The sequence below is a fragment of the Galeopterus variegatus genome, unplaced genomic scaffold (genome assembly GCF_000696425.1).
Source record: "Galeopterus variegatus unplaced genomic scaffold, G_variegatus-3.0.2 Scaffold717, whole genome shotgun sequence".
In the NCBI taxonomy this organism is placed as follows: Eukaryota; Metazoa; Chordata; class Mammalia; order Dermoptera; family Cynocephalidae; genus Galeopterus; species Galeopterus variegatus.
The window spans coordinates 431,737-451,854 of NW_007726828.1; the positions used below are offsets into that span (position 1 = coordinate 431,737).

A 20,118-nucleotide genomic window follows, 5' to 3' on the forward strand; every position below is an offset into this window, starting at 1 on the left:
AGGAAAGTGGTGGTGAGGGATGGTGGTCATGCTGCTATAAACTGATAAGAGTGTTGTCATGGAGGGTGGGCTCTGCAAACGGGGCCAGGGTCCCAATCTGAGCATCTTTCAGGAAATGTTTCCAAAAGGGTGAGGTGGAATTGTGCGAGCCATATGGGATAGCATTCTGAATTAGACCAAGGGTCTATATTCAAGTGTGCCTCCATCCACAAACTGATCTGGGATAAATTTCTCTTGGTTGTCTCTTTATCCAAAAGCAATGCTGTGTTATAGAAAGAGCAAGAGGACTTTAAGTCACCTAGACCATGGATCTGTTATTAACCTTTGTAAAATAGTGATAATAGTACCTGCACTGGACATTTTTAAAATAAGAATTAAATTGTCAGCAACACTTTCACTTTATTCCAATGTCTGAACCAATTGTATCTTAAAAAAACAACATTGAAATCCCTCTTGAGCTGTGTTTGAACCTTGAAAGGGAGAAATTTGGTCTGCTACTCCATTAAAATACCAGATACTGTGATTTCAGGAATAAATATAATGCTGCTGACCACCCTAGGGAAGATACCTTTTAAGTTACTCATACCTCATTGATAAAGCAGCATAGTTATTTATTTGTTAAAATATCTAACTCAACCAATAAACTAGAAGCTTCTGGAGGTAGTGGCTAAATGTATATAGTCTTTATCCAAGAAACATAGCATACTTCTGATATTTATAGTTGACCAATGAATGAATGAATGAATCAATCAATCAATCAATGAGCAAATGAAATAGAAAATAACAATAGAATTGTTTTGGAATACTTTGAAAACTTCTGTGAACTTAGCTGTGGAAGGAATTATTTCATTTTTTTGATACGTCCTCAGTTTGTTAGGTTACATAAAATTTGCAAACCTAATATAAATAAAGGATTAATTAAAGGGAAATAATAGTATATAGATTTTGTTCAGGCATGTAACATCACCAATGGCCCAACTCTTTGTCTAAATGAAATTTTAAATACAGTTTCATAGTGTTCTGGGCATTTGAGAAGACAAAACTAGAAATATATTATGGAGGACTCTGATACAAATTGCAGGCTTGTAAATTGATTTCCCAGAGAACTTTTTTGGGCTAAATCCCTTGGCTTTGTGTGAGAGGCTAATGACTCAGGTCAGAAGTTTGACATTTGGTCTCTCATGGAGCAGAGGGATGGACTGCAGTTGTCCCTGGTTAGATTCAGCTAATCTTCCTACCCAGCTGGTACAAGTAAATACAGGACATACAGATGCTACTGAGGGGCTTTCTCAGGGGTTTTGGCTTTATGCAAAGTAAAACTTCATAAAAGTATGATGATTGTACTATATGCAATACCCTGCTGTTAGTTAATATTCCAGGGTCTCTGGTTGGTTGGAGGGCTATTTATCCCTTCCTCAAAAGCTTCCAAATGCAAAACTTTCAGCTTTTTTTTTTAAACCACCAAACAAAAAAGCCCCTTTTTATTTTGAGATAATTGTAGATTTACGTGCAGTTGTAAGAAATAATACAAAGAGACTCTATATACCATTCCCGCAGTTTCCCCCAGTGGTAATATCTTATATAAGTAGTATAAGATCATAACCAGGAAACCGACATTGACAGAAATCATTAACCTTATTCAGATTCAACAGTTTTACCTGTTCTCTCTCTCTCTCTCTCGTCATTGATGTCCAATTTATTTAGTGCCATTTGTTGAAAGACTATCTTTCCTCTGTTCAATTGCTTTTGCACTTTTGTAAAAAATCAGTTGGGCGTATTTGTGTGGGTCTATTTCTGGGCTTTCTATTCTGTTCCATCCATCTATGTGTCTATAGATGCCACACTGTCTTGAGCACTATGGCTGTATGGTATGCCGTAACATTAACATTGAGTAGAGTGATTCCTTTTACTTTGTTCCTTTTTCAGCAGTCTTATTAGCTATTCTAGGTTTTGTGCCTTAACATATGAATTTTAGAATAAGCATATCTATATCTATAAAAAAATCCTTTATGGGCTTTTGATAAGAATTGCATTAAACTTACAGATCAATTTAGGGAGAATTCACATATTATGTTGGGTCTTCCAATTCATTAACACAGTATATATCTCTCCATTAATTTAGGGGTTCTTTGATTTCTGTCATAGCACTTCATAATTTTCAGGATACAGATCCTGTCTATGTTTTGTTAGATTTATACCTAAGTATTTCATCTTCTTTGGAGCCACTGTAAATGGCATTGTGTTTTTAATTTTTGTTATCATGTTTATTACTGTGTTTTTGCTTTTTGAATACTTCTTTGGTATCAGGCTGTCATCTATAGGTTTTTTTTTTTTTTACAGTCAGCACACTCACCTCCAGCAAAATTTCTATCAATCTGCTGTCTCTGATCTGCCATGGGGAGAAATGAGATCATGCTTGCAGGATTTGGGGCTCTGGTAGGCTTCTGTGAGGCACTAAGTGATGATGTCTGGAGGGCCTCTGTTACAATGTAAATCCTATACTCTCTGTGACATTCTTTTATCCTACTCATGGATATTTTCATTTACTCTGGTATTTATGGTTATTTTCTGGATGATGAAAATTTTGACAAGTTTGATTTCTGCATAAGTATTGTTACTGACACATACTGACAATAGTGTCTAGTTTCTCAGCTCTAAAGACATGAGTTGCAAATATCAATGTAAATAATATGTAAAATAAAATTCAAGTTAGTGTTTATTTCCCCAAAGCCCCTTTAAATAATGTCAACATAATATGCTATTTCAAAAAGATGATAATTTGGCATCTAGATGTTGTAGAATACTAATGAGTTTTAAAGGCATTTCTTAAACTTAAAAAAATATTTCCCCTGTGCTACTCAATGGGCTCATGCAAATAAGGAAAGTTGTCTAATTCCCTAAAAACATTATACCATTTTATTTATTCTTGAAAAAGAATTTATTGTACTTGTTTATGGGGTATTAAATTATATTTCAATACATTGTACAATGAGTGATGGTCAAATCAGGGTGTTTGGCATATTTATCATTGCAAAATGTATCATTTCTTTGTGATGAGAACATTTGAGCCCCTCGTTTTAGTCACCATGACAGTATATATATGTTACTAAGTAAACAATTAAATAACTAGCAGTGTTCACTGTTCTGTTTTTAGGTCTTATCAACAGTGTTGATACAAACTTAATTAAGATAGTAGACCATATATTTAGTGATAGAAATTCATTGAGATGTACCAGTTATTTAAGAAAAGCTGCTTTCACCACACAAAGTAAAGAAAAGCTTTCACCACACAAAGTGAAGGTTTCTCAATCATAAGGATAATTAAATAATTGTAAAATGGCCTAGTTTTTACTTTGTTCCGGCCTGTGTAGACCAGCTCACTGTTTCTGGAACATTCCCTACTTATACCCTCCTCTGAGCTTCTCTCTATTATTTTCTCTGAAGTTGGCTTTCCTTGTAACATGGACTAACAGTTTGCTTGTCTTCCTGGTGAACTAGGCAAGAAACCTGCAAGCAGAAACTGTTTGGAGTTATTTTAAATGCAGCCTCCTGTGTATGTTTCACATATAATAGACACTCTATACCAGGATGACATAATTTTTGAATAAAATTAGGTACTCATGGCTCTTGAGATATTCTGTTCTACAGATGGTGTAACTTAGTCTTGACCAAATTTGCCTAATGTCAATATTTTTAGTGATTGGAGAATGTGACAGCAATGATTCTTCATATAGTATTTTATCATAGAAAGGTATACACACATACATCCATAAAGTATACAAATCATAGGTGTATAGATCAATATATTTTTATGTGTGTATATACCTTGCAACTGCTACCAGGATCAATATAAAGGGAAAAAAATTTTTTTGTGATCTCTGAAGGCTCCCCCATGCCTTGCCCAGGCAATTACTTTCCATCCCCCTGAAGTAACCACTGTTTTAAAAATTGAGATATAATTCACATATCATAAAATTCATCACTTAAAAGTGTATGATTTAGTGGTTTTTAGTATATTCACAAGGTTGTACAACCATCACCACTATCTAATTCCAGAACATTTTCATCACTCCCCAAATAAATCCCATCTCCATTAGCAGTTTCTTTCTATAGCTCTCCCCTGAGCCCCTGACAACCACTAATATATTTTCTGCCTCTACAGATTTACCTATTTTGAACATTTCATATAAGTGGAATCATATAATATGTGGTCCTTTGTGATTGGCTTCTTTCACTTAGCATGTTTTCAAGGGTCATTCATGTTGTGGCGTGTATCAGAACTTCATTCCTTTTTATGTCTGAATAATATTCTGTTGTGTAGATTTCCTACATTTTGTTTTCCCATTCATCAGTTGGTAGGCATATGAGTTGTTTCCTGTAACCACTATTTTGACATTGAGCTTCATATAAGTGGAATCATATAGTATGTGTATAGTATTCAATTGTGTGAATATACCAAGGGTTATTTTTCATTCTATGGCTGTTGGACATTAGGGTTGGTTCTAATTTTTGGATATTATGAATAGAAATATTATGAAATTCTTGTACATCTTTTAAAGAACATGTCCACACACTTCTCTAGTGCATACATCTAGGAGGGAAATTGATGAGTTATAGTACTAGTAGATATTTAGTTTTATTGAAAGGTACCAAGGAGCTTTGAAAAGTGCTTGTATCATTTGACATTTCCACTTGACTACATGAGAGCTCCAGTTGCTTCACATGTTCCCCAAGATATTGTCAGCCTTTTACATATTAGTCATTGTGGTATGTATGTAATAGTATTGTATTGTGGTTTTAATTTGCAATTTTTTAATATTTAATATAGTCTTAGCACTTTTTGACAGTTTTTTTTTTTTTTTGTCTTTTTCCGTGTCTGGCAACGGATCGCAGCCCTCAGTGTTGCCCCCGTACCGGACCGGGGACCGGCAATGGGATCGCAACCCTCGGTATTGCTCCCGTGCCTCGCTCAGCCAGTGAGCGGGAACCAGTCTGTATGTGGGATCCGAACCCTCGGGTGGGAGCGCCGCCACGCTTCCCAAGCGGCGCACTTATCCAGTGCGCCACCGGGCCGGCCCCAGTTTTTTAAGAGTAATTTTATTTTATATTTTTAATTTTTCAGCTTTATTGAGATATAACTGACAAAAAATTGTATGTATTCAAGGTGTGCAATGTGATGTTTTGATATATGTAGACATTGTGGAATGATTACAATAATAAACAGATCCATCACCTCACATAGTTAACTTTGTTTTGTGTGTGTGCGGTGATAATACTGAAGATTACTCTCTTGGCAAATTTCAAGTATGCAATACATTATTAACTCAGTCACCAAGCTGTACATTAGGTCTTCAGAATTTATTTATCTTACAGCTGCAATTTATATCTTTTGACCAACCTCTTCTCATTTCCTCGACCCCCCAGCTTTTGGTAGCTGCCGTATTATTGTCTGATTTTATGAGTTTGATATTTTTAGATTTCACTGATTAGTGAGATCATGCAGTATTTGTCTTTCTTTGTCTTGCTTATTTCACTTAGTACAATGTTCTCAAGATTCATTCCAGGTTGTTATAAATGACAAGATTTCCTGCTTTTTAAAGGCTGAATAATAATCCATTATATGTATGTATACATCTCAACAAAATCAGAAAAACAATGCAGGAACAAAATGAGAAGTTCAATAAAGAGATAGAAATCATAAAAAACAACCAAAAAGAAATTTTGTACTTGAATAATACAATGAATGAAGTGAAAAGCATGATAGAGAACATCAGCAGTGGACTTGATCCAACAGAAGAGGAAGTCTGTGAACTCAAAGACAGGTCATTTGTGAATATCCAGTCACAGGAGATAAAAACAAAAACTGAAAAAGAGTGAAGAAAGCCTATGAGACTATGGGACACCATCAAATGAACCAATATACACCATCAAAAATCAAAGACAGAGGACATTATGCTAAGTGAAATAAGCCAGACACAGAAAGAAAAATACTGCACGATCTCAGTTATATGTGGAATCTAAAAAATAAGAGTAAAATACATGAAGATAGAGAATAAGCAGTGGTTACCAGGGGTAGAGAAGTGGAGGGGAGAGGAAATGAGAAGAAGTAGATCAAAGGATACAGAGTTGCAGATATGAAGGATGAACAATTCTAGCAATCTACTGAACAATATGAAGACTATAGTTAATAATATTGTATAATGTTCAGGATTTTGCTAAAAGAGTAGATTTTAAGTGCTCTTGCCCCCTACCCCCCACAAAGGGTAACTATGGGAGATGGTTGATAATTTCCTTGATTACAATAAACACTTTACTATGTGTATGTATGTCAAAACATCATGTTGTACACTGTAAATATATACCAAAAAAAAAAAAGAGAGAGAATTTTGAAAGCAGCATGAATAAAGAGATTCCTCACATGAAGGCAACCTGTATGAGGCTTTCAGCAGATCAGCAGAAACTTTGCATGCCGGGAGAGAGTAGAACGATCATATTTAAAGTACTGAAAATACAATGACCAACCAAGAATATTTTACCCCTGAAAAGCCATTGTTCAGAAATGAAGAAGAGATAAAGAATTTCCTGGACTTTGTAAAATCTTATTGGCCATTTATATAATATGTTTTGTGACCTGTTTAAGTCTTGGGCCTTTTATAAAAATTGTATTGTCTGACTTTTTGCTGTTGATTTTTAAGAGTTTTTCATATATCTTGGATATGACTCCTTTTTAGGAATTATGTATTACAAATATCTTCTTTCAGCCTTATTTTCTTAACTTTTAAAATTATATTTACTGTACATGTTATATGTTTATTATATGTATTATATATAGCCTATATATTGTTTCCTATATTTTATTTATGCATGAATTACTGCCATAGAAAATTATAGGAAGCGTTCAAGGGTACTTCAAAAAATTCATGGAAAAATAGAATTAAAAGACAATGTGAATTTTTCCACAAAATTTTTGAAGTACCCTCATACTTGTGCATATAAATATTCAAATAACTATACTCTTTCATTTATTACAGCAGTCCCAAAGAGCTAAATTCCTGAGGAAAACTTTCCTGATAGTGTAGAGTTTAATTTATCAGAAAGCTCAGTCAAATATTTCTGTTGTATTTTGACTTTAAGTAATAACATAACAGGCTTTACTCAATAAAAATATATTGATCAGTGTCTACTCTGTTAAATGTCAGGTTATTGGGTGACTGAGGGGATGAACTTGTGCTCTTTGAAAGTTTTCTGATTTTACAGTACATAGTCATTTTACACATACACACACTAATGTGTGTGTGTGTATGTATATATATATATATATATATATATATATATATATATATATATATCATATCCATAATCCATATGAGTGTTAGTTTGTGAAAATGCTTTTTGACTTCAGTTTCTCAAATGTTGGTATTTTGTTTTATCTCATTTAGTTTTTCTTCTATTTAATAATTTATCAATTTTTTTAAGGTAAGTTAACTTTCTGGCTGTTATTTTATATATACTTGATTTTTTAATCTATATATACACACACAATGTGCATGTATATGTGTATATACACATATATGTGAATATATATTGTATACATATATATGTATATGCAAAATATATACATACAAATATATATATATATTCTTTTATACAATCAGATCTCAATTTTGGGGGGGAATTTGGTAAATGTAAAAAAAAAAACTAACCCACGTATCTTTTCCTTTATTTACTACTCTGTGGTCTTTTTTGACTACCTTTACTTTCTGTAGTTGGTGGTGATGTGTGTGTGTGTGTATCTTAAATTGTAAAAAGAATTTTGAGAGACAGCTGATGCATATTTTTAGGAATTTCAGTTTGCTCTTTCTATTGGTAAAATAGTGGGTTTAGATATAAGCTTTCATAATTGCAACCATTCTAGAAATCATTGTCACATTGATTTGGCAGTTCTAATTTGTTTCACTCATTTTTTTCTTTAGTTAATACTTGTTTAAGAGGTAACTTTTTAAAAAAAGATAATTTATTATATGTACATGTGGGGTACAACATTGATTTTCAATAATTGTGTACAATGTGTGATGGTTAGATCGGGATAGTTAGCTTATTCATCATTACACTATACAATCATTCTTTGTGTCTGTTGACCAATTCCTCATTAGCCTCCCCCCCCTCCCTCTCCCTTCCTCTTTTCCATCTCTTATAACCATGGTTCTTTTCTTTCTCTCTAAAAGTTCAGCATATTACTGTGATTGTTGTTTCTTTCTTTCTCTCTGCATTTCTCTTTAGTGTTTATTTGTTTATTTATGGATTCAGGTCCAAGTTATGAGTGAGAACATGTGATGTTCTCTTTCTGTACCTGGGTTGTTTCACTTAGGATAATTTTCTCCAGGCTCATCCAAGTTGCTGCAAATGGTAGAATTTCATTCTTTTTTTATGGCTGAATATTATTCCATTGTGTATATTTACCACAATTTCCTTATTCAGTCATCCATCGATGGATATTTAGGTTAGTTCCATTGCCTGGCTATTGTAAATAGAGCTGCAATAAATGTGGGAGTGCAGGTATCCCTTTGGCCTGATGATTTCCAATCCTCTGGAAATATCCCCAGTAGTGGGATTGCTGGATCATATGGTAGCTCTCTATCTGTAGTACTAATTTACAGTCCCACCAACAGTGCAGAAGGGTTCCTCTTTCTCCACATCCTCACCAGCATTTGTTATTCTCTGTCTTTTTTATAAAAGCCAGTCCGATTGGGGTAAGGTGATATCTCAAACTGGGTTTGATTTGCATTTCCCTGATGATTTAGTGATGTTGAACATTTTTTTGTGTACCTGTTGGCCATTTGTATGTTTTCCTTTGACAAGGTACTCAAATAATTGACAAATAAAAATTGTATATATTTAAGGTGTACAATGTAATGGTTTGATATATGGATACATTGTAAAATGGTTACCACAATTAAACTAATTAACATATTCATTACCTTACATAGTTACCTTCTATTTTTTTGTGGTAAGAATATTTAAATATTCTTTTTGGAACTAAACTTTTCAAAGTAAACTTTTAAAATGGAAATATTACATAATACTGAAAAGTGAACAAATTATACTATAAATGAACAGCTTGATACATTTTCACGAGGTGAATACACATGTGTACTCACCACCCCAAATCGCAAACAAAACCCCAGAAGTCCTCCTCCCATTTCTTCTCCAGACATTAACCAACTCTGCCCCCAAAGAGTAACTTATATCTTGACTTACAGCACCATAAATTGTTTTTGCCAGTTTTTGGATTTCATATAAATGTAATTATGTATACTCTTTTGTGTCATGGTTTTTTTCAGTCAACATTATCTTATTGAAATCCATCTATTTATGTTATGTATAGTTGTTATTTTTTTCATTCTCATTGCTGAATAGCAGTTCATTGTGTGAATACGCCACAATATACTTATCTATTCAAATTTTTATGGATCTTTGTGTAATTTTCAGCTTGGGGCTATTATGAATAGTGCTGCTATAAACACACTAGTTCATGTGGTTTGGTGCACACACACACACACACACACACACACACACACACATAAATGTTTCTGTTGTGCATATACCTGGAAGTGGAATTGTTAGGTCTAAGGATATACACATGTTCAATTTTATCAATATAGACAGATAATTTTCTGAAGCAGTGGTTCCAATTTATTCCCATTCATGGCAAATGAAGGGAGCTCATTCTTTTGAAGAAGCTAGTAACATCTCTTGTCATAGTTGATGTGTTAGTCCATTTTCTGTTGCTTACAACCCAATATATGAAACTGGGCAATTTACAAGAAAATAAAATTTATTTTTTACAGTTTTGGATACTGGAAAGTCCAAGGTCCAGGGAACACATCTGGTGAGGGTTCTCTTTTTGGTGGGGAATTTCTACAGAGTCCCTTGGCATGCAGGCAATCATATGGCGAGTATGGCAGAGATCTTTCATGTGATCTCCTTATAAATCCACAAGCCCAGACTCATAACTCATTAGTATATGAATGGATTAATCCATTCACAAGGGCACAGTCCTCACCATCCAATCATCTCTTAATGGCCCCACCTTTCAAATATCATAATCTGATTTCCCACACGCTTAACACTGTTACAATGGAGACCGAGTTACCATACTTGAAGTTTTGGGGAATACGTTTGACCCACAGCAGGTGACTTTAAAAAGATCATGGCCAGGGCCCACCCCGTGGCTTACTCGGGAGAGTGCAGCGCTGGGAGTGCAGCGGTGCTCCTGCCGCAGGTTCGGATCCTATATAGGGATGGCCGGCGCTCAGAGTGATCCCCTTACCGGTCACAAAGAAAAAAGAAAAAAAAAGATCATGGCCAGTAGGAAAATATTGTTTCTATTGTATTAATCAAATACATTAAAAATATATTTCTAATTTTATAAAATTCTTATTTAGTTAAATATCTGCACATAGAAAAAGTACAGAGATGAGATTAAGAATAGAGCTCAACAGAAACCCTAAATTTCATTAGAGCCCTAACTCTGGACGGTTAATGGCCCCAAACATTTGCAGCTTCAACAAGTCAAAAAAATGGTAACAACTGTTATTTGTTTTCAATGCTCACTTTACCGCAAAGCCAAGATCATGAAAAACCTGGTACAACTAGTTCCCTATATTTTGGACACAAAAACCTTAGGTCTCATTTTTGTATATGAAACCTATTCACAGGAAATTTATTTCTAAAGCAAAACCAATGAATTTTAACCTATAATCCTTCACTAGATATATCATTCTTCTGTAGTTAAACTTGACCTTTTATTGTTAAATAATGGAAGTTAATTTGCTTTTGGTTTTTTCATTACATTGTTCCTGGAGTAATTCCTTGGAGGTTTTGACACCCCCGGAGATTGGCAGATTAGCATCCAGATTGTCTGCATGACTGCCAGGTTATGTTATACTTTTTTTTAAAAATTATTTTTAATAAAGGTGAGCTTTCTTTTCTTCCCGTAAAATGAATGAGAATTAAATTCCTGTGAAGAGCTTCACTCATTTATTCACAGCCTTTGAGCTTCTCATTCCCAGGAAGAATTGTAAAAGTGTTTTATGTGCAAATGTCACTTGCTTGAGTCCTTCCACTGATTTTCACTAATTTATTACCAATTCAATTAAATTTGTGAGGAGAACTTCATTAGCTGTGCATAGCTTACTTGTGTCAAAAGAAAGAAGGATTTTGAAGAATGTCAGGGGTAGCTTCAATGCATAGCAAAATGTCATTAATGCATTTATTCCTTTGTCCTAAGAAAGAAAATAAGTGATTGTTTTTACTTATCAATTATTAAAAATAGTTGACACTGTATTACTCCTGATGGAGGATTTTATAGATAATCAATAAAATAATTTGTCTCAGAGCAGTAAGAAACCTCAAGAAGAAGCCTTATTTAGTTCATTACTTCAGGCACTTAAGGTAGAGTTATCTTCATTATCCCCATTTGCACATTGGAAGTTTGTTATGGATTGATTTATAGTGATCAGTCTGTGATCATTGAACTAGGGGGTAGTGGTAGTAGGCTAACTCTACTAGGACTAAAGCTCTCCAGACTTCTGCCTCAGTATACTATACAATTCTGTTTTCATTTTAGGTGAAATTGCCCTTTCTCTTTCAAATATATATATATAAACATTTAAGAGGGAGATTATTAAGAACATGTAAGACACTTAAACATAGCTGGTTAGAGTGTAATTCAGTACACCTTTTCTGGAAAGCAATTTGACAAGAGCCTTAAAGATGTTTTTATATTTTACCAACTAATTTTAATTCTAAAAATCTGTGCTTAGCCAATCTGATACAGGTACAATGGTATTTGTTTTAATTTAATTTATGAAAGGGAAAACTGGAAATCTTGATGTCCAGTTATAATGTAATGGTTAAGTTAATTGTGCTATAACTATGTGATGAAGTATTGTGCAATGATTAAAATTATGTTTTTAAATCCATATTTCATGGCAATGGAAATTGGTTATCATGTGATATTGAGTAATTATAGCACAAAATAAAACTTTAGAGATTCAAGTTTTACAAAAATGGTGTATGCGTAAATAAGTGTAAATAATGGAAAATTTTTATTTTCTTCTTTATTTTTTGATTTTCCATATTTTGTATAATGAATATTAAAAACCATTTTAAGGTATGTTTAAAGAATAAATAAGAATGAATATAAAGCCTTCTTTCTTTGACTCTCTCTGGTCAACTATTTCCTTAGAGGATCTTGATTTAACTTCTTGATTTCTGTGTTAATTATCATCTTTAGACTCTTTCTGCTAAGGTTTTGCAACATTACTAGTGCCATAATGAATGAAAGTGACAGAGGAAGAGACCCAAGGAGAATAACATTTATCGAATACTTACTTTATGCTAATATCTAGCTTAGTTAAGTATCTTTTAATTCCATTCTTCCATGAACTTTTTGAAGTACCAAAATATACTAAAACTTGTATTTCAAATAAAATGACTTCTTGGCAAATAATAATAGGATATGAACAAATTATTAATGAATCCTTTTGTTTTTACCAACATATTTAAATATGCAACACATTTATTGGAGCTAAAATTAAATGTTTAGAAATGGAATCCAATTTGCAGTGAAATCTAGGCTGTTCTGTGGTGATGCAGGGGCACTGGTAATTTCCTAATAAATAAAGTATAGATTTGATTAATTGTACCTTAAATGATTTTCAGAAACCTGCATTTTATATTTTTAGAGTACACAGAGAACCAGAAAACATCAGAAGATGCCAGATGTTATATTTTATTCCTGGTTGAGCTTCACTCAGGAGCATGGTTCAGTAGTTGGAACACAAGGGTTTTGTTGACAGAACTTGAGAAAATCACACATTCTTTGTGAGATTGTAAAATGGGGCACTGGACTAGCAACAGTGGTTTTTCAAATTGTGCCTAATTAGAAGGTCTAGGGAAGTAGGCACTGTGAAAGTTTTTGCTCATAGATGTGGAAGGCCTGCTTGGTACTGGGCATTTCACTAGCACATAACCAGTGCTCAATAACTGTGAATTGACTGAATGACTGAATGCGTCCTGTGGGGCCGTCCCTGGGAGTCTGTCTCCCCATCAGAGCTTCTCCCAGCATTATTTTGCTTGTGTATGTTTTATATATTGGGCATAAGTCAAGGTCTCATTAAAAACTTATGAATGATTTTATGGATGAAAATTAAAATTTGAAATCTCTAGTGATAATTCCTTGTTACTATTTAGGACGATAACTAAACGACAACAACAATAACAGCAAATCACAGCACCTCTTACTCTCATTTTTGTTTTCTGTACATTACTAAATGCTGTGATAGAGCTGGGTGTAAATTGTATGTATGGCAGACAGAGGAATGGTCTGTGCTTTGACAGACGAATCAGTGAATGACCAGGCAGAGAAAGGGATAATAATAATAATACGGCAGTGGAAAGGAAAAGCATGTGCAAAGGCAGAGTCATGAGAGGGTGTGCCAAGTCTACAGTGGTGGGAAAGGTGGTGGGACTGGACTGCAAGGTTGGAGGAAAGTAGTAGGGCTGGAGGAGGGTCCCATCCTAGAGAGCCCCATATGCTTGGTTAGGACTTTGGCGTCACTTGGTGGGGAAGCAAGCCATTCTATATTTTAGAAAAGCAGATAACGTGACCCTATTTTGGTTTTACTAAGAGTTCTTTAGTTGCTCATTCATTCTTTGATAAAATACCTCTTGAACCTGGGTTTTACGGATATCATAAATAATATCAAAACATTTTCTTTTTCAGACAATGGCATTCCTTTTTTTTTATTGCTTTAATTTATTTTATTTTATTTGTTTGGTCAGGGTTGGTTTTTTAGAATTCTAAAAATTAATTTCTTATATACTGCCATAGCTCTTCCAAAGAGAAAATTTATTGCTTGTCTTAATTAACAATATATTTTAGTTCACTAATAACCTGATATGAAGAGAGGAGAAATAATCAACTCTAGAGACAAACAAAATGACTTTTAACTAGAATATTTTCTACTAAAATATAATCTTATTTGTTTGTAACTATGAGGTAACCATTAGGAAACCTATCCACAAGAAACTGGATATGACATTCAAGGCAGAGTACATTGTAATTGGGACTAGTGGGCCACATGTGAAAGTCACCTGAACGATAATTTTATTCTATTACTAAAAACTAAATTTTTCTTACCTAACACAGTTTTAGAGCTTTTATTTCCAGAGTAAACAATATGATACTCATATTTGGATGACAGGCACACTATGCCCTATTTAGGGATGTGGAAGAAGCTTATCATTGGCTGTGACTTTGGTTGATCTATTTTAACAGTTTTAACTTGTCACTTTATGGCATCTGGACATAGATAGATGCCATCAATTAAAAGGATAAATGAATTAGTGTCCTAAGTGAAGTGAAACAAAAAAAAGAAAGATACACTCATAATGTAATGAAAATCCTTTTTTGACGTGCCTCTAAACAGAGAATATTGCAAGTATTGGATGATTTCATTAGCAACATGAATCCTGAAAGAAATAATTAAAAGGACATAAAATGACTATTATCAAAATGAATCTAAAACAATGAAAGTTCTTAATGGTAAAAATGTAGAAATGGAGCAATCCATTTCCCATTAAGCTGCTCAATATAATATTTATGTGTTTGTAGGCATTTTAAAATTATTTTATTTTTTGCTTTTCTTGAGCTAATTTTATTTTCAACTTGAGACAAATGTAACCTTAACCAGTGCGTGAAATATCCTCAAGTTCATGTTGAAATATTTTTTTAATTCTGTCTGGAAACCCACCAAAAGCCCAGGTGCAGACTTCAGAAAGCAGTAGAAAGTGGAAAAGGCAAATTGCTTTTGTAGGGAGCTAAAGCAACAATAAACTCTGTAGGAATATACATGTTCAATAGGGACAATAAAGCTATCATTTCTTCAGCCCTTGCTATGAGCCAGGCTAAACTGAGCTAAACATGCTCTTTCACTTAATTTCTCCAGTGACCCTATGATATAAGCACTATCATTATCCCTCTTTCACAACTGAGGCTTACAGAGATTGACTGCCCTAGGTTACGGAGGTAGTAAGCGATAAATTTGTACCCACCTATGTTCTCTTGAACCTGATCTTTTATACTACCTTCAAATCATAAGACTCACAGGTAGCATATGCTCCCATGTCACCCTGGCCATGCCCCATCATAGCACTTTTATTTTTTATTGTATTCTAATTGTCACTTTATATGTCTACCTCCTGTACTTCATGGTTAGCTCCTCTAAGGCAAAGATGGTGCCTTATTTATCCTTGCAGTTCTAGGGATTGAACACAGTGGTATGACCCTTCTCATTTACTGAGAAGCTCAGTAAATGCCTGTTGAATGACAAATATTGTCTGAAGTCACTAAAGGTTAATATATTCAAGAAAAATTACATTATTATGGAAAATAACTAGTGTGGAGGAAAAAAAGTGCCAATTGCTTTTAAAGCTCTGTTAGGCATTCCTTTCCTCAAAGATGAGGTTTTTTCAGAAAGGTAGGTATGCCTATAGGAAGCTGAGAGAGTATTAAAAAAAAATCTACAGAGATGATTAAGTGATATGAAATAATACTTACAGTATTAGAAAAGGTTAAAGAAACGGGATACTGAAAGCATAATTTAATGAATGGTCTTTACATTTGAAATGGGCTTATCTTCTCCATTGGGAAGCAACTGGTTTTTTGTTGACAGTAAGCCCCAAATAAAAGGAATAGTCAGGAGATATTTCAAGCCTTAGGTATTTTTTTTAATGCTTAAAATGCAATCAGGAAAAAATGTATATTTTATATTAAATATAATATTTGAAATATATGAAATTTAATATTTTATATTAAAATATTGTGCAGTGAAAATCAACTTAGACTTCAGTTTTAAGGAACTAAAATGCTATCAAAGAAAAACATTTCTGATTATAAGGAATAGCTTACCAAGGGTGTTGGGGGAGGATTTTAAATGAGTTTGCATATGCATCTCTAAAGTGAATAGTACTGACTTCTGCAATCACATCTTGCTTGATGATGTTCTGATTAAACGTGATGAAACTGTCCATTTTAATCTGGGTCTTTAATTGCCCTGTCAGAAAGCTATAACCAATTACAATTATTTACCCTTTGCTCTCTAATCATGGTTCTGCCATTTGCTCCCTCTTCTGAGGGATACCCAGAGATTGAGTTCTGCCATTGCCCTCAGCAATCTCGAGGAGTCAAAGACCAGAATGGTCAAGGACTGCCATGCAAAATCATGTGCTCGCCTTGCCAGCACTGACATTTTCCATTGTCTAAGCCTTACAGAAGGCTGGTGAATACCCTTTTCACTCCCTGGACATGAATTTGTTTGTAAAAAGAAACTTGTTGAGAATGAAGAAAACACTTTAAGAGTGAAGTTATATCAGCCAGTGCCAGCATGTCAAGTTGCTAAGTTGCTTTTATTGATTTTGTTTTTTTTATAGCCAGCTAAGATGAATTCACCTCCAATGTGGTCTAAAGTCTATAATTCTGAATTCTGATTAAGTTATGGAAAAATTCTGAAACATCGGCTAGACTAAAATGAATGTCACTGCCCTATTTTAGTTGTTTTTTTTGTTAAAATAGTATTAGCTTTTTTTCTGAGACTCTATCTCAAGACTGTGTTCTTTCTATGGAGAGATCCGTACTCTCCTCAAAGCATTTACTACACGGTGCTGTATCATAAGGGTCTATGTGCTCATCAGCTCATTGCACTAAATTATTAGTTCCTTGAGAGCAGAGCTGTGTCTGGTTAACTTTACCTTCCCAGTACCTCGTATGCTGTGTGGCAGACATAGTCATAGTCAATAAATATTTGTTGGATGATGGCTTTTTTTTTTTTTTTCCTGAAACAGTCCCTTTCTCTTTCTTTCTCACTTATTCATATCTCACTTTCTTCAGGTCCTCTCCATCTGTCCCAAGGACATGAGAGCTGATATCTGTGTTCATCTAAACCGGAAGGTTTTTAATGAACATCCTGCTTTTCGATTGGCCAGCGATGGGTGTCTGCGTGCCTTGGCAGTAGAGTTCCAAACCATTCACTGTGCTCCAGGGGACCTCATTTACCATGCTGGAGAAAGTGTGGATGCCCTCTGCTTTGTGGTGTCGGGATCCTTGGAAGTCATCCAAGATGATGAGGTGGTGGCTATTTTAGGTACTGTGAACTTTCCTCATGTAGTAGCAAATATGTAACAGTTTTAGAGATTTTGCTTCTCCCGTTTCTAAATAGAAATTTACTTCATTCTGTGACTTTGGAAATCGGGTAAGTAATGAGATGATGAATCTTAGTGAAAACTAGAAATGCTGTTTTAGCAAAGAACATTAGTATTGGTCACAGCCTAATGGGCTGTGTGAGGGTTTGATTAAATTTTCTTTGGCAAGAGTAGGACAGTACCTTTTAGACTAAAACTTATCACAGTCTAAGGTGTTTTGTATCTCCACATAGGTCAATGTGAAAATGGCTTGTGGGATGATTGTGAGATTAGTAACCCAGGGTGTTAGCTTCAGACAGGCAATAGAACCTGTCTAGTTCAACCCTTTCCTTTAGAGAGAGGCCAAATGAAGCTGCCAAAAGTTTAGTGACTTGCCAAGCTAGTTATAAGTAACTTAGAGCTGGAGTACTGATAATATTACTCCAAGTCTTTCTACCTCATCACAGTGGACCCAAGTAGTGAGCTGAAAGTGCTGAAGAGGTGAATGAATCTGGTTCATTTTATTGGGGTGATCACAATGTAAGTAAATTAATTTAAGTTTATAAGCTGGTTCTACTCATCCATATTCATAAAACAAGAAAATTATTTTTCTAATCATTTATTCTAAAATTTAGAGACCCAGTAGATAGTTATACTAATAACAACAACAACAACAAAAAGGCAGTGACAGTGCATGTAAGTAACAGAACAAAAATCATGCATGTTTGCAAACAGTGAAAGATATGTACCTTGGTAAAAAAAAATTGCTAAATGACCTTTTAGGTCATTTTCTTCTGAAATATCTGCAGCAGATTTGTGAAATACACATAGATATAAAAGAACGCAATAATGAGGTCAGAGGAGAATCATCCCTTGTTTCTTCTCAGGCAAAAGAAGTTAGAATTGTGGGATGTCAACTCCATTTTGATCACATTTTTTTATGGCTTGTCTCATGAAAAATAAGCTCAATTTTTACACTATTGGATTTTTAGCTACCAAGGTCAACCTACCATAGCTTGAATGCCACTTATTCTCGTAAGTAAAAGATTGACTGATGGATTTCAGAAACTGCAAAAAGCAAAATCCAACACAAAATTGAAAAACTGATTTCAAAAAGCACAATTACTTGAGAATTGAGAAGAAATGACCCTACGTAGGAAAACAGTTCTGTAATAGAAAATGGTTCAGGGTTGCAAATGACTGAAGAGCATTGTCTGTAAACCTTTCTCTGTTTATAAATAACATTATTGTTGCAGTTAAATTTCTTCTAGGAACTATTTTTGCTTTTTATTTTTTGCAGGGAAAAATACAGCACTTTAGAGTCAGCACTCTGGGTGTGTGTGATGCTAGTTAGTGCTTGTTCTGCTTTGTTTACTGGAGTATAAAGGAGTTATATATAATTCTTCATAAAAAGTGCATATTTCACTGGAACAATCCTTTGTGGTAAATGAGGCATATCCACACTATAGCATTTTTATTTGCTTAAAGAAGAGGACAAAACACAAGCCCAAAACACATGTATTTTCTTTTCCTGAATGTTCGTGTCAAGGGAGGGTGGGAAAGTGAGTACCATCATGATGAATTACTTCAGCTGTAGACTCATTGTCATTTCCTTTGCTCCATTTTCTCAATCACAGCTTCACCTTGGTAACTTCTTTTCTAAAAGAGGGTTGGAGAAAGCCCTGGGTACAGGACCTCTGGGCTGGGCCCGCTAAAATGAGATCATTTGCTCAGTGAGACAGACAAAATGCATTCTCCTTTCATTTAAAAATAAAATAGTAACTGATTTTGCGCAATGAAACAGTAAAAATGAACACAGGGCCCCTGGGTACTGGACCAGTCTCATCATTTATCAGTCACATTTATTTCTTTGAATATGTGCTTTTTGTTTTTCCTCCTCAAAAGTTTTGGGATTCAGAGAGTTTTTGTGTCTTGACTTCATGAGTTAAATAATATGGATACCTCTCTAGAAAGCTTTCTTTATTTTTCAATTGGCTTCTAAAAAAGAGTAATTCAGGCAAAAAGGCAATCGAAATAGGATTTTTTGTTTAACATTCAAGATGCTTTAACAATGTTTTAAGAGGGGGGAAGAAAAGATACCTTACTAATGTAACACCTGACATTTTGATGAGAGTCCATTCTTTCCTACTTTTTTTTTTTCTTTTTTTTCCTCTCCTCCTTATTTTTGGCAGCTTAATTTTGAAATAATTGCAACCTTAAAGTAAAGTTGCAAAAATTATCAGGGTGTAAAGTGTGACATGTGTTATTTGGTGCACAACTATTCGTAACTGCTATAGCTTTGTCAATTGTGCTTTTTGTCATTGAAATGTTTTCTTTTTCATCATGTTTAATGGTTTTTGCCTTCAATATTGTGAGGGTCAGAGAGAAACAGATTCCCTACATACCTCACATCTGAGGACACTCAGAAAAACAGGAACTAGCCTAAGCTAGTCTGATTAAAAAAACATAAGAAGCCTTTCTATCTCTTACACTGATTCATTTGCCAGTTGAAAGGTAGAAAAGAAAGGTTATTTTAAAATTAATTAGAATCTCTGAATCCAAAAATAGGTGCAGTTTTAGTCTTTTGGATCCTTGCCTCTGAACAGTCTCTTGGTAGGTACATAATTCTTTGGTGTGTCAAAAGTGCTAAGAAGCTTAATGAGTAAGTTCTGAAGCATAACTAATTAATGGAAAGAAAAAATTTAGTCAACAAATACCTCTTTTTTAATACTGGAGAATGGCTTCAGGATGTTTTTCTAAGTAGGACATATGAATATAATTGCAGTTCATGTCTTTTTCCAATTTGAAGTTCTTTCAGTTCTTACACCTCCGCCTTTTTTTTGACCTCCCTACTTTTTATGAAACAAAGAATTT

General features: G+C 34.2%; 1 protein-coding gene across 1 annotated transcript in view; it reads left to right on the plus strand.

Annotated features, from left to right (window-relative positions):
- KCNH5 (potassium voltage-gated channel, subfamily H (eag-related), member 5) overlaps positions 1–20,118 on the plus strand; it is a 318,706-nt gene that overhangs the window by 229,838 nt on the left and 68,750 nt on the right. The window contains exon 9 of the mRNA XM_008571772.1: positions 16,955–17,207. Within this exon, the coding sequence (XP_008569994.1) occupies positions 16,955–17,207 (253 nt within the window). The remainder of the gene's footprint in view (positions 1–16,954; positions 17,208–20,118) is intronic.